At 35.8% G+C, this 27,339-nt stretch overlaps 1 protein-coding gene across 7 annotated transcripts in view; it reads right to left on the bottom strand.

Annotated features, from left to right (window-relative positions):
* PTPRD (protein tyrosine phosphatase receptor type D) overlaps window positions 1-27,339 on the bottom strand; it is a 458,392-nt gene that overhangs the window by 17,009 nt on the left and 414,044 nt on the right. For all 7 annotated transcript variants that reach the window (XM_075078277.1, XM_075078282.1, XM_075078275.1 and 4 more), the window contains 4 exons: window positions 20,163-20,282; window positions 19,323-19,477; window positions 945-1,230; window positions 285-463 (listed from right to left, as the gene is read on the bottom strand). In XM_075078277.1, coding sequence (XP_074934378.1) covers window positions 285-463; window positions 945-1,230; window positions 19,323-19,477; window positions 20,163-20,282 — 740 coding nt within the window. The remainder of the gene's footprint in view (window positions 1-284; window positions 464-944; window positions 1,231-19,322; window positions 19,478-20,162; window positions 20,283-27,339) is intronic.

The raw sequence follows: 27,339 nt of genomic DNA, 5'->3' as shown, positions 1-27,339 counted from the left end.
TGCTTAAAATCTCAGTAACTTTCAGCATGTAAAACACACTGGGAATTCTCAGCGGTTTAAAGGTAGGTAAAAATGCAATGTGTTGTTAGACTTTATGTAATTTACAGAATTTTCCTGTATTGCATGGCTGAAAATCTAAACCTTTTATTAATATTTAAAAATGACCCAATCAAACATGTCAAGCACAGAGAATAAACAATAATAAATTTCAACACTAAATTTTGTTATTTTCAATATAATTACACAAATAATTTTGTAAACTTTTAAAAAATCAACATTAGTACCTGTATCCATCAATGAAACTGGCATTAATATAATCAGAGCCTTCTACTCCTCGGATTGGCTGCAAGCATACCCTTGTAGACTCATATGGCATAATATTGACAAGGCGATTTTTGAATTTATTACATGGAAGATTGGCACTGATGAATCTTGAAGTGTGAGCCTTAGAGCTAGCAAGACGCTGTTGAAAATAAATGAAAAAAATTAAGGCCATGTCTTACAAAAACAAACACTATCAGATTTGATGATCTTTGCTCATTAGCCATTAATGAAAAATTTCAATTTCAGATGCATACTTTTCCATATTCTATTGCATTATCAAAACATTTGTAAAGCTTCTTTTAACACCTTATAAAAGTTTAATGTCTGCTCCATTAATGCATATGAACAAATTTGAGTATTAAACCTTTACACAAACACACATTTCAAGCTATTGAAACAGTAAAGAAACAGCAGGGTTGAACGACCCACACTGAACAGTTCTTGTCTGGACACCTACTGAGGATAGAACTGTACATTTTACAAAGGATCATTTTTCTAATTTATAACTTTAGCATGCTGATGTCTTACTTTTGATTACTGGAAACAACTGGTGGCAAACAGAGCAGCAGTAAGTGTTACACCATTTTTTTTTTGTTCCCCACAACATTAAATTCCAGTACCTTAAATTCCAGTTCCATTCCTGTGACATTCTCGCCTGTTTCTATCTGTGTCAGCTTCTGGATATATGCATACAGGTTTCTGGCTGGCACTTCGGTATTTCCACATGTCACTGCTTCCAGCAGCGCATCGTGGATAAAGATGTATTGGTCCTCAGTCTGAACCATGTAATTCCTCTGTGCTCTCATTAGAGTTACATGGCCATAAATATCCACAGTCTTTTCATGCTTTATTCTCTCTAACATGGCATCTATCACAATGAAACAGCCAGTCCTGCCGACTCCAGCACTAAAAGAAATGAACACAGGAGGGAAAACATGAAGGACTATTTCGTGCATTGTGCTTACTTTTACGGCATTCAAGTTTTAAAGTTTTGTAACACTGATTTGAACAGCACATTTTTCTGGATATGAACATCAGCTTTTATGAAAGAGGTTGGTGCCCTGAAATAAGTGAACTCCTTTAACACCCATTACAAGCAATTGAGAACGTGGAATGCTTTTATATGAGATCTCTGCATCTTGCAGTTTCAGCCTTGACTACAACAGAAATGAATTACGTTGCAACATGTTCTAGAAATATATGTTCTTAAAAATGGAAATTACTGGAATGAACCCTCTAAGAATTCAAGCTTTATTTGTAGCATGATTTCTAACTTATTAAATGTGCTACTGTTGCTATTCTGTTTACAAAGGTGAATTTATTGGCAAACAATGATGTTACAGAAAATGAGTCTTACATTATTTCTATCATGCTTTGGAAGTAAACTTTCTATCCCTCTCCCAGCTGTGTCAATGGAGCTATTAACAGTTTGTTCTGTCCTCTGCTTTTTTGCCTAGCCAGGCTGTACTGTTATTCTTCGCAATGCAGACCCATGCCTAGTTAGCTGTGCTAGCTGTAGGCTGGGAAATCCCCAACTGGCCACTTCAATGTCTGTCTTTCATCTCTAGGAAAATATAAGGAAGATCTGGAATGGCCAGAACCTGGACCAGGATGCTCAGTCATCACTTTATTTCAAAGGACAGATTATAAAGGGACTAAAACATGCTTAAAGACGAAGCTTGAAATCAGCATTGAATTAATGTCCAGGCTGGGTGAGTAATATTTTTCAGGGAAAGGTAAAGTTAGTGCTTTCTCACAGGTTCTGAGTTAAGTCAGTTGTTGGTTTTCGGCAGGAGCTGAAGGGAAGTCAGATCAATGCTGTTGAGGCCAAAGAAATTACTGTTTCTTAGCTATCTCCACAGTAAGGGATTCCTCAGGAACAACTCTGAGCTAGAAAGTTGCTTTCCCTTCCCAGGTGGGGCTTGAGGGTAGAAGAAGATATGGTCAGCTACTGGAGCTTGGCAGAGAATAAACTTTGATCATGAAATATTCAGTTGGATCTAAGAGAATTAAACCTGCCTCAGTAATAGACCTATTTAACAGCAGTTTATTTTTATGATACCTGCAGCCAAAATGTACCAGACTTTCAAGGATTTTCAGTCATTCCCTCCCTGTCTTAAAGGTGTTCTCTGTTACATGCATGGGCTACCTTTAATAACTCCTGAGGACAATGTTATGCAATCAGGGCATGAAGAGACTTAAATTCTCACCTTCATGTGACTACCATTAGTCATACGTGGTTCTTTATTACACATCTGGCATAACTGAATGTAGAAGAATGATGTAGAATAAATATAAAAAAAGACTACAGAATACACAATACCAGAAAATATACTGAAGGTCTGAATATGCAACTTGTGAGCTAAATTAAGCCATATTGCCTAAAATCTCTACAGGAATTTTTTTATGAAGATGTTTTGACATCATTTGTACTGAATCAAATCTTCAGATGGATGACTGTCTTTTCATAGCCATGTGTCTGACTGTACTATATTAAATTTTGTTTCAACTATTTGCATACATGTAGCTATATAAAGCACAAGTGTAAAATACAATGTTTTTTGCGTATCATTTTTATATCTGGGATCACAATGTGTCTGTGACAATGAATGATAGTTTCTGGCCTCCTAAATGCTTAGCTGTTTTCAGTTAGTGACACGAAATGCAGTACACAGTATAGCAAGCATGAGTTTATAAACCTTCAAGACATTGCCATTATCTAAACCAGGGATATTTAATAACACCAGAAAACTGCCATTTTTCTGAAAACAAATAAAAAGAAATAAAAATAATTACAACCCATCTTCTAGAGGACAAGTATATAAAAACCAAGATCTTCTCACAGTTCCTGTATTTTCATTAGATATTAAATATCTTAAGTCCATCTTGAAATCAATAATTAAGGGTAAACTTTTATTTCTTGCATGATGCTTTAAGAGTCTTTGCCAGTTAACAGCAAACTGCATTTTCTCACAAGCAAATCAGAAAGAAGTACAGAGCAAAGAGATGTTTTAGTCTCACACTGGGTAAATTTTGTTTCTAGAAGTCCATATTTATATATTGTTAATTGTGCATTCTTGCAACCAGTTACTCTTCCCAGAAGCCGATCCCTTTCAAACAGCTGAAGACTTCCCTTAACAGACTAAATTAATCAATCTCAACTTTTTTAGATGCCATTCTGACAGGAATTAGTCAATAATTTGAGTTTAAGAAAACTTACCAATCAATGATATTGATCAATGGGAGTTGTAGAGAAAGAATATATAGACACAACATGAAATGATGGCTATCCTAGCTAAATGGGAGTTAATTTATCTTTTATAATAAAAGCTCTGCATTCCAGGAAACCTTAATGACCTTAACATTGGTAATAATAATGAAGAAAACCTCAGAAAATTGTCTCACTATTGCCTTCTTCTTTTTGACTGCAAAGAAATTACCACAAGTACCATACGTTTGTATGTCAGATTGGTTTATATAAGTTCTAAACCATTCCTTAAATGATGCCTCTTCGCATTCAGTATTTATCAGCCTAACAAGTGCTGGCGAAGTGAGAAATAAGAAGGTTTGACAGTGCAGATGTTCTCAGCAGTTCAGAATATGGTTCCATTTCCCATCATGCATTAATGAATTAATGTTCCAGCACTGTGTTTATAACTTGATATACCATTTTCCATATCAAACATGAAAAGGTACACTGGTACCTACAGACCACTACTGCAAAATTCCAACCCAGTTAAATGCTTGCATTTTCAGCTGGAATGAGCAGTTTTCATTTCTTCTCTTCACACCTTGTATTAGCATTTATATATTTCTTCTTCCCAGGAACAAACTCAAAGAGGAATAGTTATTAGCATACTGTACCACAGAAGATATTAGCTAGTTTACCAGTTTATGGAGAGGCTGTGAAGATCATGACAAGCTACCAAAACACATTATTATGCATAAGTGTTTTCATTACAAAGATGGAGGGGCTGACACACTACATTTATCGAGGCATTTGGTTCCACTGGGCTCCTGCATACTCCTCTCTGGACCATTTTATCCAGCAGGACATTTTACTGCCTTAAGGTGTTCAGGACATTCCAACTCTGCCAATTATAAATGAGACAAGTGTTTACCAGACTACATTTCTTGGTTTCCAGGTAAAAATGGAACCAATGCTATAAATATTTCAACTTTCTTCCTCTTTACCCCCACACACCATCTAAATCCAAATTCCAATAGCTTCCCATACGAGAGCAAGAAACTATCCTATCTTTATCCTGATTTGCCTCTTCGCTATCATACAGACTTCTTAAAATGGTACCAATACACTGCTGAGAAGCCATACAGTTTGAATCCTCAACTCATATGCCACTGGAACACGAAAAAAACATTTCTTATCTACTTTTTGCTAATGATAATAATTCAGCTAATGAGAATAATTTCACAAGCTAATTCTACACTTGTTATTGACTTTCTTGCCCTTTTGGTTTGCATCTTTTGGTGTTACTGTCAAACTTATAATTTAAAAAAATATTCTGCTAGTGAAAGACACGGTTACATTTACGAGTTGAAAACCTAAGCAATCTGCTAAATAGGCATGCCTACTAGGAAACTGTTACTGCTTCAAATATTATAATTTACCCTATTATAACATTTGTTTCCAATTTCTAAAAACATGACTGACTCAGTCTCATGAGCTGAAACATGCTTAATGTCCTGTGATGCAATACAGCTGCAATTCACAAAAAGGAAAATTAAGAGGCATAAGGGGGCCATTCCATATTAAAATCACTGTATGGATGTGTTAAAGGTTAGCTTTTGTGATTAATTTGTAGCTGTTTAAACGATGACCTTTTACTGTTACTTCAGTGATTTGGCAAAGGAAGGCAGTGTAATTGCCAGCATTCACAGATCATTTAATTGGAAGCAAAGACAGTAAACTATGGACCAGAAATCATTTAAAACATTTTTGACTCATATCAGGGGAAAATTTTATTGAATATTACCGTTTCAGATTGAATGAAGCTTGCATTTATGAAGAGAAAGTACATAAAATTGCTTGTGATATGGGAAACATATAAAAATGCTTGGATTTTACTGAGGAATGTCATATGATTAATTAGATTCCAATTCCACAAAAATTCCATAGTAGTTCTGACAAGGGCAATATTTAAATTATTTTCTCCTTTGCCTGTTAGAAAATTAGAACACAGTTAAAATCATCCCTCTGTCTAGGAACCAGCAAAAAAGCCCCTTATGAAACCACTGACTATCCTTTTGAAGGGATACATCTCACTGAAATAGCATAAAGACCTTCTGCAAAGAGGTAAATTTAAATTTCACTGTAGAAGAGATAGCAGACTGCTTCAAGAATTCTAGTACTGGCTTATAAGACACCTTTGAAAACTGATCTACACATGCACAATGACTTAGTTTTCTTCTCACTGGGGTTATGGCCAGATACCAGAAATCAAGTACTGTATATGACACATTTTTAGGTGTAATGCTTCACCAAAAAAAAGACTTTAGCCATTGCATTTTCTTCATCACTATGCTATGCACGAAGGCAAACATATTTGTCACTGAAGTCATATAAAGCTTCTCAAAATGATAAAGGGGAGAAAAAAAATCAGAAAACAGGAGAAGATTTCACTACAAGTAGATAAAGCTCAGTTTAGAGCTCCCTAGAGTTTCCACAGATAGCTGGAAAAAGCATAGAAGGCTTACAAATAAAAAGTCAGCCTTAGATCTTTCTTCCTTCACTGAGCTGTATGAAGATTTTCCTTTCAGTCTATATGTTCTCAGAATTCTACCATTACCAAAAATTCTTCAGATATAACTGCCTTAGATTTAAGCCCAATTTTTTTGTAATATGTGATTGCAGAAGTGTAATAATGTTCAGGAAATAAATCTGGTTTTCATCTAATCCTGAGTTCAGCTCTGGAGATATCAAACACAAGAAGCTGTTTTACCAGATTGTATCATGAACACAAACTAACTCTCAAATATTAAAACACATAGAATCAAAACTCCAAGAAATTTCTCTAACAAATCCCACATGCAGGGAATAATTCTTTATTAAAATAATTTTAGAAGCTGAGTTTTCCATGCAGGATAAAAATGTAGCAACAGTAATGTTCAACAAAACAAACCAAAAACATTTTAAGAGACACTTCTAACAAGGACATCCCATTACAGCAGTTCAAATCCTCTCACCAGACTTTAAAACCAGGTCTGCCATGAGCCAGAACTTTATAGAAATGCAGAAAGACCCCGATACAGCTTCAAAGCAATACATGAATGTAGTTGTGCAAGTGCATAATGTAAAGAGCAACCCACTACACCCACAGGTATCTTCTGCATACACTTTGAAAATGTGACAGCCATGTACCTGAAGTTATATTTTTGCACTGCAATTAGATTTAGGAGGTTTCTGTAGAACAAATCAGAAGGATTTTTTGTGATATTTTTATTTGCTCTCACACTCATTTGTTCACTCACCACCCTGTGAATCCACTATTTACTGAAAGATTCTGCAAATTTTCCCATGAATGCCATTCTGAGGCCATCTTGCATGCCAAAGGGCTGCCCTTGCATTCGCCTCCACAACAAACAGTGCGGCCCATCTCAAGAATGGTAGAGAAATCATAAGGTTGAAGGAGCATATCACAGAGGATGCCAATGTATGAAGGGGAGGTTAATCAAGTTAGACAACTCAGCTTGGAGACAGAAGACTCAAGAGAAAGGAAGTTATGAAAGAAGGGCATAAAACCATGCCTTATGTGGAGGAGGTGAAAAGGAAATGACTATTCATATTTTGCTTGCAACACAAGAAATAGGACCATGAAATGAAATGATGAGACAGAATTTAAAACAAACAGGAAGTAGTTTTTCATGTAGTATATAATTAAATTGTGAAACTCATTGTTGCAGAATACCACGGATGCCAGAAAAAGATTCATGTAGGAAAGGAGCCATTAAGAGTTATTAACCAACAAGTTACAGACACAACTTCTCCTACAGGAATCCTTTAACGAGACTTTGTTGGTATTTGCAGAGGCACTCTAAGAAGATAACATTCTAGACATGTCCTGGAAGAGAAGCTTAAATGTGCTGTCTAAACTTGGTATTATGGTCCCACATACTTAAAGAAACCACAAGCATTCCACCCCGCATATGCTAATCAGATCATCTAGACCTCCTCCTTTCAATCAGCACTTCTGCCTTTGGGTACCTAACACTTTTAGGAACTGTCATTAAAAACGAACAGCACTACTACTGCTCCTTGCTTTTTTCTTTTCCTTAAAAGGGACAGAATATCACAGAGTACTTCTGCCTGCTTCTTTCCTGAAATCATGAACTGTTGGTGAAAAAAGATCTCTTATTATTCTGCTTGAGAGATGAAATACAGCAGAAATTACACAATATGACAACAGAAAAGTTCATCGACCTTATTTCATACCACTTCTTTTTCTTATCTTGGTTTCCCTTCAGAGTTGATTGTTGATTTTATATAGCAATACATGCCATAATCCTGCTTTTCATAGAGGATATTTATATATTCACCTTACTGTAAAACATTATATCACCTGACTTCTTCATTTACTCAGATATATAAAGAAATTAGAATAAACTGTATTTCTCTGTACTGTTTTAAATGTGCACTAGGATTTAATGTGATTTTTTTATTTCAAAATTAACCCAGTTCTCACCTAACCTCCTTATTTTCCTACTTCTCTAAATACAATCTTATATATTCAGTGTACAGCATTCTGTATTTAGTATTGAAGAGTAACTATCCTACATATCTCTTCTCTATGAGATCTGTTGAGCTTTAGTGTATATTTTACATTCTTTGTTCTGCACAATGCATTCATAAAGCACTCTTGTCATTATGCATTCCACTAAAGATTTAAAATTTACTGAAATACAGTTTATCGAATGGAGTTTAGAAAGAGGATGTATTTTGAGGTTAATTTCAAAAACACATCTTACTGTGACTCGTTACGTTCAGTTAAAGACAGATCTATGCATGAACAGCTGTAGTAAATACAGAAAATGATACTTCTGGGTAATTTATGAGAGGAAGTACACTGTGATGCTATCATCAATAAATAAAAGTGAAGATTACAGCACAGCAAAGAAGTCAATGAACAGAAATTATGCTGCTTGTTGCTAACAGCCACTCCTTGCTTTCTGTGCATTTTAACCTTTTTTAAGCTCTCAGAGTGGAATGTTTTGAGGAGTTGTTTTGTACCTTCACATACTTCTGTGCTTTGATTACATTTTCATGTGGAGCATGTAGAAGAGCTATTACCCTATCTGTGTGGGAAATAGGAAGGTGAACTGATGCTATCTGAAAATGAATTAAAGAAGGTGGGAAGAAATGTGTTCTCCAGAACTGGATGACCTTGGAAGTACTTGCTGAATACTAAGGTGCTTCCTAGTTTCAGAGTCCTTCTGGACCCCTCCCTGATTCTACATGTTTGTATATGTATTGTGTTCAACAACTGTTTTGTTTTGAGGCTGCCCACAGGATCCCTCTTTTTAAAGCCATAACACTACCATTTGCCATTTCTTATGCTTGGGTTCTAGACTGACAGAACAGTGAAGTGGTCCCAGACTGTCATCTGGACACAGTATTTCATCTGGTAAGTACAAAGAGAAAAAGAAGACATAGTACCAGGTCTCCTCAGTCTGCATTGGCTTTTTTTCAGTACCAATCAACAGTTCAATGTCCTGAATGAACTGGGCTCTATCTGTCTACAAATCCTTCGGGTTTTTTTTTTTGTTTTTGTTCTGTTTGTTTGCGGGTTTTTTCCTATTTTGAAAACTTGAAAATAACCTGAAATTACTCCTCAACCTTGAAGCTGATGGGACTTCAGTAGCAGACCTACTGTTTTGGATCTCCATCTCAAGATGTCTCTTCCTTTTCCATGGAGAACTGATAAATCTAGAGGATATATTCAGAGGGTGAGACAAATATTATCTTGCCACCTTAAATTTGGTTTAAACTGACATGGTTGCAAGCTAATAATGCAGTGACGTGTTACATAGCAGAAATAGAGAAGAAAAAACTATGAGGCCTCTCTGATGAGCTCCTATCAAGGCTCTTGTTAGGGCTCTGTTTTTTAGACCAAGTGGTGAAAAGAATAAACACCCTTTTTGATATCTCTGACAATACTCCACTGAGAGCGGAAGAGCCTGGTTACCAGTATTACTTCTGATGTTGCTTTTCTTTAACCTCAGCAGTCTTTATACCAGCATGAATTGTCTGTAACATAGTACAAAATCAGGTTGTGAGACGTTAATACTACTAAGCATTTCACATTTCTTAATCACAATTTGTCATTTAGAGGTTCGACACTAATCTCTCTTTTTTGCAGGATTTTGAACCTTATGAGCAAATACTGTGGACAAGTTGTAATGCAAATCATGGTGGTTTTGGTGTAGAAGTTTCAAAGTAGCTGTAAAATTAGCTTGGATAGTATTACGATAATTTTAAAACAATTACATCTATTTTTAGAACTCAGATGACAAAATAAAAATAGGCACCACAATGCAGGATTCACTTGGAACAGCAGTCATTGACAAAAATCTGATAATAAGTGATGAGACCCTGAACTAAGTCTATAAAAGTACGAAAAATGAAGGAAGATTAATATTCAGGGCAGAATATTGATTGGAAAGCCTCCATGAAAAGATAACAGGACTATTTTTAAATCTGCATTTTACTTCTACATACACAGGGAGATGATTTAAAGAGGCTTTCATGCTGATTACTTTAGATAAAAATATAGCCTGTTCGAAGTTAGCCAAACATGCCGGGCAGCCAAGTTGATGCAATGTGTTCCAGTGTACTGTGTGTCCACAGATATTCCAGAATTTACTGTAGATACAGCTGGGAAATCTCAGAGATACCCCTTTCCAGAATTCAGCTATTGGGTTATAAAAATATTTTCACATTTCCTGCAGATGGCTGGATTCTTTTCTTCACTCATAATTTTAATTCAGAATTCATTATGGACAGCTGCTGGCTCTGATAGAACCTAATTGCTCTTTTACTAGACTCAGCTGCAAGCAGTCAGATTTCCTTTTCCTTTGTAGAGTATATTATATATAAACATGGGCGGGGAGAAAAATAACCAATTAACTAAATACATATGGATAAAATGACTCACTAAGAGTGCTGATCAAATAATGTATCAAACTACAGCTTAGGTCAAAGGAAATTACAGGCCTTGTAGGACATGATAATATATATATGGAAATAATTATCAGCACCAACATATTTGTAATTTGAGATAACACATGGAAAAGGCATTGCTTCTGTTAAAAAAACCTTACAGAAAATTATTACATTTTAATAAGGGACAGGTTATTTCTCTGAGTGAAGAGTCTTCAGTCTCCAGGAGACCTGCTCAGCGGAAACCATTTGCTGGCTGAATCCAAGCCAGGCCTCAGTACCTCCACTGGACAACTTAGCAAGAAAACATGGTGTAATTCTGGAACTATTTTTCCTGCCTTACCTCTTATTAAACAAAATAAAAAGATGGGGGAATAGTTACTGTTGCTAAGGCTACAGAAAAAGGATATATGTCACAAACAAGTGTGCAGAGACAGCCAGCAAAAAGACCAGGAATGTGAGGATTCTCTGCCATCTCTGTCTGTATGACAAGTACTGAAGCAGGTTAAGACATTTCGGTGTCCTAGTTTGCTATGATGGATGAACACAGGGAAAGTTGTAGACATGTAAAACAAGAAACAGAATTAAAGAATGTTCTTTTTTTCTCCCTTTATCCAAAGACATTTAGTGAAATGAAGAGACACATGTTTAAAATAACAGTAAATAGATATCTTCTAACATGATGTGTGAAACTACTTGTCAGACAATAATACTTAGACAAGGCAAAAAGTCAAAGGTAAGACTGTTTGGTTTTGTTCTTTAAGATGTGTGTCTGATCATGAATATGAACAATGAGGTATCCACAGGTTTCTTTAGGTAGCTAAAGGAATAATGGGGGAGAAGAGTTGAAATCCTCATGAAGCAGGGCTAAACTAGTCACTCTTTGCTGCTGAGGAGGAAACTTTACTGAAATATTGTTGACATTGGAGATTTATACTTTCCCCTGAAAGTTCTGATATTTGCTGTTGTCAGACAGGATACTGGCCTAGATAGACCACTGATTTTATCTCCTAATAGCATTCACTATGTTCCTTTACATATTTCTGACTTCTACCAGAAACAAAATCTTGCTTTATGCAGTCATAGAAGCTTTTTAGGATTTCAAAAGATAATCCAGCCCTGAGTCACAGCAGTGGGGCTATAATCCGCTGAACCACAGGCTAAGTGCCAACCAAAGTTAGCTTTATATACATAGGACTGATTTAATAGAAAAAAAACCCACAAGTAGGTATTTTCCATTATTTGAATCTGTATGGAAAAACTACTGCTATTATTTGTTATTGGTATTTTTTTGAATTTTAATAATGGTTCCAGTGATACTTACTGAGTTTTTATGCTTATAAACAATGGAAGCACATATTGTATATACAGCAGCTTCAGTTCAGTTTTTAGGGAAGGCTGTTTTGCTACGCAGAACTGGTCTCTAATTTAAGACAAAACTTGAAAGTGGACCAGCGTAAGTTTGCTGGTGTTTGACACCTCATGGAGGATTTCTAGATAATGTAGTATAGTATTTTCCTGTTCACACTAAAAATATCAAGGTACCTTAGCCAATCTTTAAGGACCCTGCACACTGTCACATTAAATACTGTATGGTAATCCTTGTTGTGTTCATACTTCCAGGTTTTCATATGTGAGCACCTAAATTTAAGGAAACAAATTAGAGACCTAAGCTAATAAGATCCAGACTGCCCTTAAGTTAGAGAGTGATCAGTGGGGGAAGGTAACTGGCATCTTTGCAGTCAAGATGATCCTAACTAATGACACTCAAATTTGGAACACAGAAAAAAATTTCCAGCATTACCCATCCATTGCTGGCTCTATCAGCATACAGACAGAGGCTCTGCTTTTCACCTGTATAATTGCATGAGCATAGCACAGTAATTAGGCAAACACTCTCGTATGTTCACCATAAAACAGCGGGGTCTTCAACTGTGAAGCTTTTGGAATGTAAACTTTCACAACCTTGAAAGTTTTTATGGTAAGAATATGAAGGCAACTCCCAACTCCTGTTTCTCTGTGATGTTATCTAATTACACAAGTGATTATCATGTAGTGTCTTGCTATACCATTGACCCCTCAATCAGTGTGCTGGTGGCATATCAGTCTTTGTTTCTGCCAGCTAGCATTTATCAACCTTTCTTCTAGACTCTTTCTCATTTTCCAGTAGATTTTACAATTCCAACAACTAAATGAAGACAGGACAACCATCCAAAAATTTCTGAATGAAGAGAATCTAGTTCCAGTTCCTTAAAGAGAGATCAAGCTCTCAGGGTATCAAACCCTGTAAGCCTTCGTGTATTTTGTACAAGGTACATGTAGAAATGAAATAACTCCCAAGAAGAAAGGTATGTCTAGAAATTAAATGAATCCCAGTCAGTTACTCTGACTACGTGGTCAGAGTCACTGAGACTATCGATACAAATGGAATACAATGAAAGCCGTGGGCATTTACTCATTGCTGTATTTTTATATTAAGAGGAACTAAACATCCTAAGCAGGGTCACCAACTATGCATTAAGAACAGAATCTAACAACAGCCTTATCTCTCTCCCTTTGCTTTTTATTTGCGAATGAAGACTTTGAGAAAAAAAGTTGCCTTAATGAGATATATGGTGACCTACAGCTGACAGCTGGAAAGGAAATAGTGTTACAGTGCGTTCATATATGGATTATACCTGCTGCAGTCTAATAAACAGTAGCAACCCAATAGCTGCTGGATGACATGTGGGTAAAGCACAGAAAGTTTAAAGTTTCTGATGTTAAAATACTTGTCATGCTAAAATAAAATGCCTTTACTATCTTTTCCTCTCCAGAGCTTTCAGCTGTCTAGGGAAGTCAGGAAAGATCCTGAGTTGTTCTTATGGTAGGGAGAGGGAAGGGATGAGGAAGCTTTTAGCATTTTTCAGACTCCTTTGAGACATTTCTGAATATGTACTGAGGGGATTTTCTGACCCCCACTGTGAAAAAGGATAGGCAGTCATCAACCTACTCATTGCCAGGATTAGAAAATGAGCACTTGTGAGGCATGTGGCAAAAGTGGTAGGGAGGTTCAAAAGATACAGAGGAGAAGCAAAACAAGCCACTATCATTGCCTTAGATATGGGTTTTTTTTAAATTTTATTTTTTACTCTGAAATATTGAACAAAAATTAGGTAAATATTCTACTTTTAAAAAATACAAGATTGCACTGTGTTCTGCCATTTTTCGAAAATGAACTTGTTTTTACTGTGCTAACTGGTTACGTTAGTATACTCAGACACACATTTACTTAAAACAGTCACATTCTTCCAGCCATCCAAGTTTTTCTGTTTGCAATAGCAGCATTAGCAGTACCTGCCAAAACTTCACAAAGTATCTTAAAGATATGCCCTTTGGTGCTGGTATTAAAAAGAGACATTCAGACAAATGGGATTGCACTTACATGTTAAGCTTTTATGTAGTGTTACTGAATCAACTACTAAAGTTTCTGTGATGTTTTGAAAACATAGTGGCATAAAGCTCCAAACACCCTCTGGTGCTATTTTACTGTGATCTGATTAGCACCTGTTTGCCTGCACTAATCCGTCTTCAAACAAAAACGTGTGCTTTACCCACTATCATTAGACCACACATTACAGCCTCACCAGTGCAGAATCCTAGGGTTTAAGACTGCATTTTTTCATTTAAAAAAACCCTTTTTCTAGATCAGCTCTGCAAATTAGGGCAAGTCATGCAGAGACACCAGTTGGATTGTGATATTGCTCAACTTCTGTGCAAAGCGACTGAAAGGATAGGGTCTTAAAAGATAAAGAGTCTGTAAATGAAAAAGCATCCACCTGCATCAAGTGTTTCAACCACCATGGAAATATCTTCAGACAAGTTTCTAAATCAGCCAAGTCAAGATTTGAACACACATTATGAAAAGTACCTACAAAGAGGATAGGATTGCTAAATTTCTCTCGTGTTGTTATTTTTTTTGCACCCAGCCTTACCTTCGGTTTAGCTGCTTTACTCTACTAAATCTCACACTGAAAATAATGATACTGCTGTCTTTGGGAGAGTGCAACTCCAGCAAGGGTCACGGAACATGTCAGTTTCTAAAAAATGTATTTCCAAATTTAACTTTACCTTGATTTGGGCTTTGCTAGCTACCTTTCCTGGTGGACAAAGACAGAAAAGTACACACTTTTTTCCTGGAAAGAGTGTAATGGCATTATGCATTTATGTTATTACTACTACACCTTTTCCATACAGGTGGTTCTACCAGATTATCTGATTACATAAATTAAATATCTGCATTTACATTGGGCCTTGATGTTACCTTTGGTGCTTCACAATCCTTTCAGTAACGATCTGTTTTCACCTTAAAAATAACATAGCTTTAATTATATTTTAATTACCTTTTCAGCTTAAGAATCTGCCAACTTTTCTGCACGAGTAAGAGCTTTCACTGGTAGAATGTACCTAGGACATTTCTCAACATGTTTTCCACTTCTCTATTAGATTTAAATTTGATACTGCACGGGCAACCAAACTGTTAGTTATCAAAAGCAGATGTGTAAATGACATGCAAAGATAGCTTTTGCATGGACATTAGTAACGATCTAATGTTATCGTAAATTCTGATCACATAATTCTGTATTTTTCTTTGCATTCATCACACAAAATTTGTTACGAAGACTTCCACTTGCATTTTTTTGACATGCATTTTTGACATCTTGTAAAGTCTAGTAATTTTGAATGGTAATACTTATATTCACAGTTAATTTCACCAGTTAAGACTACGCATTCTTTTTCTGGTCACTGTTACGTGAATTGAATGCATTCAAACATTTACAGGGTTCTTCAGTTGTCACTTGTTTTCACCTCAGACTTTTTCGCACTTAGCACACTGTAAGTTATTAAATAAATTCTTCATACACTCAACAAACATTTCCTAGTAACAGGATATTAAACTAGCTTATCAGCTACTGAGGCTTTGATACAAACTCATCTGGGGTCACATCCGTGAAACAGATCCCCAACTACCTTGATCTCTTTAGTATATATAGCCATATCCCCAAACCACCAAGCAAACTGGAAAAACCTCTTAATCTGTTAACATGAAGTGGACTGAAAGACAACTTTTGGTCAACGTTAAGGCAGACATGGAGAATGCAGTAAGAAAAAGCTTGGGTTAAACTTTTCACTTACAATACCTACTTATACTTTACAGAATAAATAGGAGGTTACTCTCCAAGCATAAAAATGCAGATAGTTGGCTCTTTTACTTATTCCTTACCCAGGCAGGTTCCTGTTGCTTTTACTGGGTGTTGACCTGAATTAAAAGTGAAAAGGAACTCAGCTTTTGAGCTGTAAGAAACTCTGAGCTAAATTCAGATACATATTATAGGCAAGTAGCTTCTCACTGTACTTACTTGCCTACTAGCTTATATTTTCAGTTTTTTTATGGGATAAAAGCTTTGCAGAAAAATGCTTCCACAGCTTCTTCATACCGACTCTTTCTTTTTACCAAACCTATTTTGAATGGTAAACCCCCTTCTATTTACACATCTATAACATGTCATTATTAGAATTTCCTGAGCTCTGACAGTTAGGTACTGGAAGAAACATAAAAGGTATCAGTGCTACCTCAGACGTCTTACACTCACTACTATGAATCCTATGTTCCCACTGGGGTGTAAACTCAGATTATCAGATTATTCCTTCAGTGGGAAATCTTTGAAAAGCACTGCCTACATAGGCAAAGGGTACAAGATAATGGTCTTGTATTATATTATTTTGTTCTAATGGATAAAGTTTGAAATACTTTTAATATCTGAATGATGGTAGTACACGAGCTTTAATGAAAAGGGACTTAGGGAGTCCTGAACACAGAATGGGAGACAGTGACAGATAAGATAAAGAACAATGAAAAGAGGACATTTTTAAAAGGTTGCAGAGCCAAACTAGGGGCCAGCAAACAGAGAAATGAAAAGCAAGAAGTTTGTCAAGAACAGATAAAATACCTCAGTGGAAAAGGATGACTACTAGAAGGCAGTGAGAGGTGATGCATGACAAAAATTGGCAGGAGAATGCTACCATTAGAATGACAATCTTTCTTCAGAGAAAATACGAAGACATACAGGAACACATTTCATATTGAAATGGTTCAGCAATATGGTAAAAAACAGTGAAATGACTTTGAGAAAACAGTGGAATCAAAGGACAGAAATAGAATATAATTAGAGGAGTCCACATAATAAAGAGCAGACCAGACACTGGAGAGAAAAAAATAGAAAAAAAGTTAAATTACTGAGGATGAGAAGCAAAGGAAAACATGAAATGGAGAAATTTACAAAGTGAGCAGAAGAGAAGAGAGGAAAGAAAAACCTGAAAGCAGATTCTAAGAAAAAATAGATAACATGCAACACTTGCTTATTTTTTCCGTTTTAACGTAAAATGAAAATTTTTCTGAGCTTGAAATTAAATGTCTAGGAATGTCCAGTACTTTAATTTCAAACTAAATGTGAGATTTTTTTGCGTTGCTGAATGAAAGACCTATCTTTTAGTCTAAAAATTGTGCTGGTGGTCTCTCGTCGTTCCTCTTCTGTATTTTTTTACCATTTAATAATGTCAAATTCAAAATGATAAGGCAATACAAATCTCAGAATATAATGCTGCTACAATATGCCTGAAAAGAGACACTCACATTAACATTACTAGTGTAAGAAAGACTTTAGTAACTTATTCTTGTTTGACTATCAGTTAGATAGTCAGCACGTTAACACTGATGAGTTAATGAGTATATTCACAAGCTTTGGGCTGTCTACAACACTTGCTGCCACATGCCCAGCCACATGAAATTTTTAAATACAGAGACATAAAGTTGTAAATTTGCAAGAAATCTGGTTTAATTGATTCTTCTGCTCATATACGAATTGTTGGGAGTGGGATTTAAAAGGCTTGCTAGAATAATAGAACATGTGAAAGTAAGTCTGCTTTGTAGAGGACAGGTTGTATTGAAATGCCTAAAATCTTAATCTCTCAAGAAGCTATACATAAGGCAAATAGCTTCAACAAATTTACTACCAGGATATGCATATTGTAGTGTATCAATAAATAAATCAATAGGAAATTGGGAAAAAAAGTCCCTCACTGGCATCACGTCATACCGCCTATCCTGACCCCCACTTTCATTGAAATTTACGCTTAAGCAATGACAAAGAGATAATAATGACTTTGCAGTTCATCAATACGACTGAGAGATAATAAGCTTTGTATTTTATTTTATCTTTTCCAATGACTTGAATGACTCTTAACAATGGATTTATTTAATCTATTTTTGCATTGAGAGAATTTAGGTAATTACACTAACTTAACAGCCTTCCCAGAGTGGGAGGATTCATTTCTTCTATTAACTCTGGCTTTGACTGAAAGCATAACATCTTCACTGCTGAGCACCTTTGGAGGTATGGTCCACATGGGTCAAGCTGGTGAAATTATAGCTGAGGCAATCTATAATTCTAGGCAACATTCAAAATGTTTTAAGATCCTGTAAATATAGGTACAAAAAGATTTGACTGCATTCAGGAAATACTCAGCAAATGTAGAAATAGATTTGTATTATTATTTATATTTATTCCACATTCCTCACCCTGATGTTTCAATAAACATGAAATGTCCATCTTCTATGTTCTCTCATCTTTTCTAAACAGTGTGTGCCTTTCGACATTGTAATCCTGCTTATTTTATTTTCCTGGTGACTTTATTTGCCTGCCTCATTTACAAGAGCCTCTTTTAATCACTTTAAAAATGTTCAGATAACTAGCTTCCATGGCTGGCTTACCAATATGTAAGAAGCCAGAACCAGAGGGGGTGGTATGCTGTATCCCTTGTAATTCCTATTCCTCTGGTTTTGGATGACAAAAGCAAGACTGGTTTTCAAGTATGCTAAGCATTTGTAGCTTCAGTGAACAAGGAGTAATAGCTTTCAGCCTTACTAATTGAAGGTATCCCATAGTGAAGTTCACAAAAATCTGTGATATTAGGAATTTGCTTTGAAAGAAGCAGTACAGTAAGCTGTAAAAGATATAAAAACACAGCCCTGCAATGAGGGGGACACGTCTTACAGCTTACTTCTATCAGAATTGGCACGTTCTGACGATATTTTTATCAGTGTGATTTTAAAGCTTTCTAAAATATCTGCTTTTGTTTTAAGAGGAGCTGATGTTTTTCTACTGAGAGTTTATTAATTCATACCCTATGATGCCTAAAGAGGTCTGCTAACTTGCAAACAGCATGGAGCACTCATTTCCCTGGAACTGCACTCAGCCTGTTCCCCAGGTACATCCTTTTCAGTTCCAGCTCCTCACAGTCCTAAGCAAGGGTTTAACCTTGAATACAGATTAAGGTTTCTACCTGTTTTTCAATAAAAGTTGCCATTTATAATTTTTAATTTTCATGTTCTTTACTTTCATACACAGTATAAGCAGTAATTTCAAAAGCTGTTTCATTGCTCAAAACACATTCTTCAGTATTCAGGTTCTTAAATAAACACTATCATCTTTCTTTTTCATGCCACCTTCTGAATGCCATAGATACATCTGTATTCTCCCAGCAGACATTCTTCCTGCAGACCTTTAGGTATTCTAAAATTAATTCTTCTTGCTGAGACCAAAGAAAATAATTCTGGCCCATCCAAGTTGGCAGTACCGTACTCAGATCCCCAATTTGCAATGCATCCACCTTTTTCCTTGACAGACTCAGAAGTCTTTTTCAAAGAAGATAAAGTTCTCATCTGCCACAAAACAAAAAACAGCAATCTTGACATGAGATGCTTTTAAAGAAATTCTGGGCTTACCTGCAATGCACAACCATAGGTCCAGCATCAGGTGGGTTGCAGGTTTTGACTCGTCGCAGGAAAGCTAAGAAGGGTGTTGGATGTTCTGGGACACCATGGTCAGGCCAGGCAGTGAACTGGAATTGCCTCACTTCCCTTTTCTCACTTGAACCATTCTAAGAAATTAAAAAACTTCATGACAAAACTGCCACTTGAGGTAATATTGGCACTTTTCAATGAAACAACTGCAGAAGCATATATACTAGTGAAGTGTATTTAAATCACATTTGGGGCCACAGAGAAATGGAACTCGGGCTATCGAGGGAAATATTTCTTATATTCTAAATTGCAGGATTCAAACAATGTAAGAACTTTAAATATACTGCACAGTAATGCATCACAACAAGTGCCAGAGCTTTAGCTACTATTTTATTCAGTTAAACAGTTTTCCATTGTGAGAGCTCTGTATCAGCTCACAAAACCCCATGCTGCAAGAAAAATTTCAGTGCTGCTAGGAGGAAATGAGGGAGGAAAGTGGAAGGAGGGAAAGGGAAGAAAGGGAGTGAGGAAATAAGGGAGAAAGACAGGCAGAGAAGGCAGGAGGAAAAAGAAAGAAGGAGGGCAGGGTGGCAGGGTGGCAGGAGGGAGGGAGGGAGGGAGGGAGGAAATGAGGGAGGGAGGGAGGGAGGGAGGGAGGAAGGAAGGAAGGGGGGAAGGAAGGGGGGAAGGAAGGAAGGGGGGAAGAAAAGGAGAGGAGAGGAAATGGAATGGAATGGGACAGGAAGGTAAGGGACAGGAAGGGAAGGGAAGGACAAAAGTTGCCTACATTTAAATTTTGAAGTATATTCTAAGTATATATACCTTGTAAAGTGCAAATGTACGAACACAGTATGTTGCCAATTCAACAGTGTCTAACAGGGTCACTTGGATTAGTCCATAAGTTTCTGTGCCTCTGCTTGGCCAGTATTGATCACACTTCACCTGTGGTGAAAAATACGTAATTATTTAATACATTTAAAACTGATATTTATTACATATATGAGCGTATATCAGTGTAGGTCTTTGAAGTATGGGGAGTTAGAATGCCCAACAACTGCTAAGGATCCAGCACAAGAAACTTATTTCATCATCGACAAGAATTGCTCTTCTGATAGTAGCTCTTACAGTATCTTCCTCCATAATGGGTATTTGTAAATTCAGTGGGGCAGATGATTAAGAAATACTAAAGAAAAAAACAATTTATGGTAGCTAGAAATATGACCAATATCTTCAGTAACTCACCTTTCACAGTTCAGAATTTAATAACAGTAGTAATCCAGTAAACGTAGACAGACAATTTTTTAAATATTTGCCATATTTCATATTTGTCCCCAAAATATAAACTGTTGCTTGGATCTTAATATTTAGTATGTATAGAAATATCTCAGTAAAAACCTGCTTTTTCTGAGAAATAATTTCAGTACATGGATAAATGAAAGAGCATCAACAGCTATTAAGTGCACTGTGAGAAAATACAATTTCCTTCTCAGATCAGTGTTATGAAGCATATAATGAAATCCTGTTCATAGGCATTTAAAAAATATGGTTTGACAGAGACAGTTCATCCATCAAGTTTTAAAAGTCATAGGACATTCCAGTCAGAGAAATCTCCATTTCAAAAGACCATAGTTTAGAATATTAATCAGCTGAAATAATTCTGTATAAGATGATGCATAAGAGAACCATATGTTTATCATCATTGCTGAGGCTCTATAATTTGTTTCAGTTAAAAATGGTATTTATGATGAAAGCTATTACGAAAAGAGAAATGATGAAGCCCTGAGACAAACAGAAAACATGGTACAAAGTAGTACGGGGGTTAAATAATTGAATATGTTTTGCTTTCAGTGACTGGTAGGTGAAACTGAGACAGTCTCCGTTCTATTTACAACAATACATTCTTATCAATTAGTCTTGCATACAGTACAGAAAAGAAGTATATTCTGAGTCCAGTAATAATACACTGCATTTGTTTAATAACTGTCTAATTAATCACTCTAAGCCAGACTCATATGAAATTCAGTGGGAATACACAAACTGTAAGGAAAAATAAAAGCAGAATATTGCACAGTATTTCTTATAAAAATGTGAATTATCATGCTAATCCAAGAGAAAAACTGATGATACCCCCAAAATGCAAAATTAAGAAATGCATCTTTGATGCTCTAATGTTCTTCACGTTTCTCACTCTCCTCAGTGCTTACTGAAAAAGAGTACGGTTTCAAACTCCCCAGTCCCGAATAGCTTTTGCTTGCAGATCATTTTATTTTGAAGCTTACAGGTCACAGATACACTAACGGTTCACAAATCACAGTCTGAGAACAAGTAATCTAGATAAAGAGGAGAAAAAATTCTAACCGCTGAAGCAGGTGATGAACATTCATTAGAGGCAAAAAATTTAAAACAATTCTTTATAGGAATTCATAGCTTATTTTATAGATAAGAAATTGGAACAAAGTTCCAATGTTCCAAAAATGTTTATTGATACTATACTGTTAAAAATGGGATTAATAGTGTATAAAATCCTCTTATTAAAAGCAGTTAAGTAATTACTTCCTAGTGCCATTTTCTGTAATACTGAAATAGTAAATATTGCAGGTAGTTCATTAATATCAGTGATTTCTTTGCAAGATTCCTAATACTAAAAGAAGCCACCGTGGCCTTCTGCAAATCAGACAGAAAGGTATATTTTTAATTGAGTTATTTCAATATGATTATAGTAAAACTAGTTCCACTTTATCATTAATATAGACACAGTATAACTTGTGTCTATATAGGTTAGCTGTATTTTAGACAAACAAGGTGTGGTTTATTATCTCTTAATTCCTATAGAATGACATACAAATTTTTCACAAAAAATGTTTATACATAATAGCTGTTGTTTGTAATCTTAGCAACTTCAACTAAACCTGTTTAGTTTGAATGATTTAAAAAAAAAAGAATAAAAATGGTGGAATATTTTATGTACTTTTAATAAAATGAATACAAGAAATAAATGTATGGCTGTGCCTTTGCATGCATATAGTTCTCCTCTTTATCTTGCAGTCCCCACATCTAAATTTTATGCTCACAGAAGCAGTGCCAGCTTCTAGAAAGCATGTCTGAAAAATTAACCAGCTTTCTCACTAGCAATCTCACTAGTTATAAAAACAACTTTCAAATGTAATAGAGAGAAATAAATGTTCAACACAGATTAAATGGAAATTCAGAATATAGTAGGTTACCAGCATTTTTGCACACAACAGAAAATACTTGTTTTATTTTGTATAGTAATCTAATGTTAAGTCGATACTCAGTTTTAGAAGCCTGTAGGAAATTGCTCCTTTTCAGTTAGTCTGGGAGAAAAAAAAATGTGCCTACTCTTTTAGATGCAGATTTCAGGGTTTTTTTTTCTGTGTTTTTTTTTTTTTTTTTTTTTTTAGGGTTTGTTTTATCTAATAGAAACTCTGATCACTTTTATGATTTTTGTAAAATATTTTCAGTGAGAGCTAGCTGATGCAGATGACTGCTGCTGGAAGCAGACATTAACTGTTCAAAATAAATATATTTTGTAGACCAGTGTATGTATTATTTGTAAGTGGAAACTGATGAAAATAATACCAGTCTTTTAGAAAGAAAACCTGATTTCAGACTGATGTGAATTTGACCTTCTAGAAGAGCACATGAAGCACAAGTTGATGGAACTACATCTTTTATTCCTTTTGCCTCTTGATTTTTCTCAGAACAAGAAGTCTTCTTCAGAGATGTGTCCCTAACTGCCTCCTACACTCTTCTGCTCTGTGATCACAAACCTTACATTCCCAATACTCCTAACAATTTAGAGTCCAATTTATCTTTGTGAGAGATCAGAACAATGTTTTCTATTGGACTTCACCAGCAGCAGAGAATCAAATAATGTAAGTTAATTGTTGAGACACTGTTTTCTGAGACAGAGCTCTTTTTAAATGTTTTACTCCATGTTAAGATCCCAGCCTTCAGCACTTAAAGTAAGTTTATTTTTCAGAGGTTACATATCAATGTTTTTTAAAGAAAAAAATTCTCAAACCCCTTGAGTCATCCAAAATTTAAAACTAAATGACAACAAGTCAATTCTGAAATTATTTGCCAAATGTTTTTCTGCTTTAGCTCTTTGGTCTGTGTTTAATTTCCCTGTAGTAAGGGCAATTTCTTCCTCACTTGTGTACATTGCTTGGAAAACAGACAACTTCGATGTGGTGAAGTATGGTGATGATAACATGCGTCCTCTCTCAGAAATACAGTTACAGGGTTTATATATTTTCAGAGTTAGTTCATAATATATGTTTGGTGAATTTCATAATCCCTCCTCTCCCACGTCCCAGTTCCAAGGGTTGATCTTTTCCTCTGCAGATTATATTCACCTGCACCCAATGAGAGCTTTTCTGTGCCACTAACTACATGGTTACAGAAAACAGCTTTCACCAATAAGTCTCTGATGTTCTCTTTCCTGTCACTAAAGATGGCAATATGACTGAAACAGACACGTGAGCACGAAAGAACTCACTGGTGATTTCAGAGAGTGTTTTTTAAAGAGAAATTCAATTACAAGTAATGACAAGCATATCTTTTACTAGCACCTTCACTATCTCATGATGATAGGTTGCACACTGCCAAAACTACTACATCTGCCATCAGAGCAGCTCTCAAAAGACTACTAAATATATTATGAAATCTTTTGAGTAGCATAGTAGTAGACGTAGCTAGAAGGCGTAAGTAATGACAGGCACATTCTCTTAACCTGCCCCTCTAACATGCACACGTTTTCTTTCTCTACCTTTCATCCACTCAGACCATGCGAATCCTTGCTCTTCATGGAAGTACGAGCATTCACTGAAAGCAAAGCTGTAAGAAAATGTAAATGCTTTCTTTTCCATTAAAAATTAGAAGCTTGAGACCATTTCAGACCTGAGGGATTTAAGTAGATGCAGGGTTCCTAAGAATATTCGTGGATATTCACACTTCAACAAGTTACAGACACTAGAGAAGGCGCTGGCATGCATCAACAGAGCTGAAGGAAGTGTATTTCCATATGAACATATTAATACAAAGACTCCTGACATTCAAGGGTAGAGAAACAATTTTCCAGTATAAAGTTCCACTATTCAGGCTGAAAAGCCCCTTCAGGTGATTCTTAACATATGAGCCAGCTGTTACAGGCTATCTGAGATTATAAGGACAAAACACAGATCAGGAAAGAGACAGCAAACTAGTAACAGGCAGATTCATACAGTACATTCCTTGCTGAAAGAACAGCATATGAATTATGCTGAATCTGGAATAGGAAATAAGAGCAGTATGTAACAATCTTCTTGCTCTGGTTTTCTTACTAGTAATTTTGTTTGCAGACAGAACTTTCTAATGACATTTTCAGGTGGTCTTCCTTCATAAATAAAAGTATCTCTACAATGATGTTGAATGATAATAATAATCATGCAGTAAAAAAGGTAGTGCCAGTTGTTGGTGTTGGAAACTGCCTCAAATCCTATCAGGCTAGCTTGGTGCCTCAGACATTCAAGCTAACATTCTGTTTCCAAGCAGTTGTTACTCTGAAGCCATTTTCCTTTTTGCAACAGTGACTTGCCACCTAAAGATTAGATTGATTCGAGTCTAAAGATCGTAGGCACCGACACTAGTACATGAGATTGTAATACAAAGATTTTAAAAAAAATCAGATTACAGAAACACATTCTTTAGTCCTTATTTGAACAAGATTTGGTCAAGTGTTACTCATTCACTTTGGTCTAACTCTAAATGACAGATTAAAAATAGAAACTACTCTGAAATAAGGCTGAAAATAAAACAGTTTAAGGTTTTATATTTTGCTTTCAGAGAGGTGATGAATTTAATAGGATCTTAAATTCTGAAAGAACTGAGCACCCAGCCCCAGGTAGACAGATCCTTCTAAGTCTCACCAAATGTATTCCCAAAACAATCACTCTGGAAATGTTGGTTCTTTGAATCCATTTTTTACTACAGAAGAAAGAACATTTTCATGCACTGGTCTTTAATAATGATTTATAGTAAATACGTACCTGTGAGTACGTAAATGCAAAGGTTTAGCCTGGAGAACAGGAGGCTGAGGGGAGACCTTATCGCTTTCTACAACTACCTGAAAGGAGGCTGTAGTGAGGTGGGCGTTGGTCTCTTTCTGAAGTACCAAGTGATAGGACAAGGGGAAATGGCCTCAAGTTGCATCAGGAGAGATTTAGATTGGGTATTAGGAAAAATTTCTTCACTGAAAGGGTTGTCAAGCACTGGAACAGGCTGCCCAGGGAAGTGGTTGAGTCATTTAAAAGATGTTTGGCTGTGGTGCTTAGGGATATGGTTTAGTGGTGGACTTGGCAATGTTAGGTTAACAGTTGGACTGGATGACCTTAAGGGTCTTTTCCAACCTAAATGATTCTGTGATTCTATGATTCTATCACTGCTGAAGCTCATCTAAGGTCTTGATGATAGCAGCCTTCAAAAAGAAGTTCCAAAAAGGATTTGAAGGCTACATAAATGAACTTCAGGCTAATCAATTCGTAACAAACTTTGGTCCTCTAGTAAGTTTGCAAATCAACCCTCATTACATCCTTACTTTTTGAAATTTCTGAGATAGGATTAGAGAGCTAACAGTTAATACTGAAAGATAATTGATAATTAAACAGATAACCCTCAAACTGCTTCCATTCTGATCCTTATGACAGAGTGTGGTACGGTTATTAAAACAAAAGGAAAAAGATATTAAAAGGAATCTTGGGCATATTTGAAATGTGTTCCCTGTTTCATCTCTAACATTCATCTTCAACTCTACCAGCCAAGAGCAGTTCAAAACTATATTGATGCTCAATGTGAGATGCTTTTTTTGAACTCTTGCTAACAGCAGGGAAGGCAGGGTCTTAGTGGATTCATTTTGAAGGATGAGTCCATCAAAGAGTTAAGTGAAACAAGATTTTCCAAAAAGGTCTTGAAAAGGTTTATATGAATGGAACTGAGGGGAAAAGTGGGTGGGCTGACTACTTTTTGCTTCACCTTCTTCCTGTACTCAAGGCTGATGATCACTGTATGCAGCCTGAATAATCCTTTCACAGAATAACAGATTACACTGCAGTATGAAGAAAATATTGAACAACTCAGCTTACTATTCAAGTGCTCTGACGAAGATTTTCTCTTGTCCATACAAGATACCTATCTCTTTTAGCTGATATGAATATTATGTAAGAAGTCAGTGAAACAAAATAATCAAAAGAGTGAAACATCAGAGCAATAAAATTCTATTATTCTTATGTTTTTGGTTCACCTGAAAGCCAGAAATGAATGGATGAAACAGCATGAAAATGAGAAACTGTACACTGGATAACATTTTGGGGACCTTAAGAGGTTTCACTTTGCATTTTGACTTCTGAATGCAAGTTCAAGTCACAGTGAGCTTTCTATTGCTAGTTTAATATACGGATAAAATTCTTAATCTAATGAGTGTATTTCATACAGTTCCTGTGATTTTATGCAGAAAGATCACCTACAAAACACATCTATTACCAACATGTTCCTTTCAGTAGCTAACTGTGCCCATTAACTTCCTTAGAAAATAGGAAAAGCTTTGTAAATGATGGAAAATGTAAATCATAGTATTCTCTTTCAGAGAAACCTGTCTGAAGAACTTACATTTTCCAGATGTATTTCTCAACATAAAGAACTGGTCTTGAGTCTCACCAGAATCTGCTAAATAAGGAAATGTGGTGTTATTTTCCCTAAACAGTATTACATTCATTCACTGACCGTTTCAAGCCTGAAATTCCTTGAAAGAACTCTCTGCACTGAGATAATAGGTTTCAGTGCTAAACCAAACATGAACTAATCATTGCATTTTGAAAACAAATATGTAAAATTTTTAATTTTGCAAGGAAAACTTCTAACTCAAAATGTCAATGGCCATTCTCTACATGTAGCGTAGTCCCTCTGTCTGTATTATAAGGAATTTTATGAGGTAGTAATGTGT

Source organism: Phalacrocorax aristotelis, chromosome Z (genome assembly GCF_949628215.1).
Source record: "Phalacrocorax aristotelis chromosome Z, bGulAri2.1, whole genome shotgun sequence".
Taxonomy (NCBI): domain Eukaryota; kingdom Metazoa; phylum Chordata; class Aves; order Suliformes; family Phalacrocoracidae; genus Phalacrocorax; species Phalacrocorax aristotelis.
This window is presented reverse-complemented; position numbering and strand designations above follow the sequence as displayed.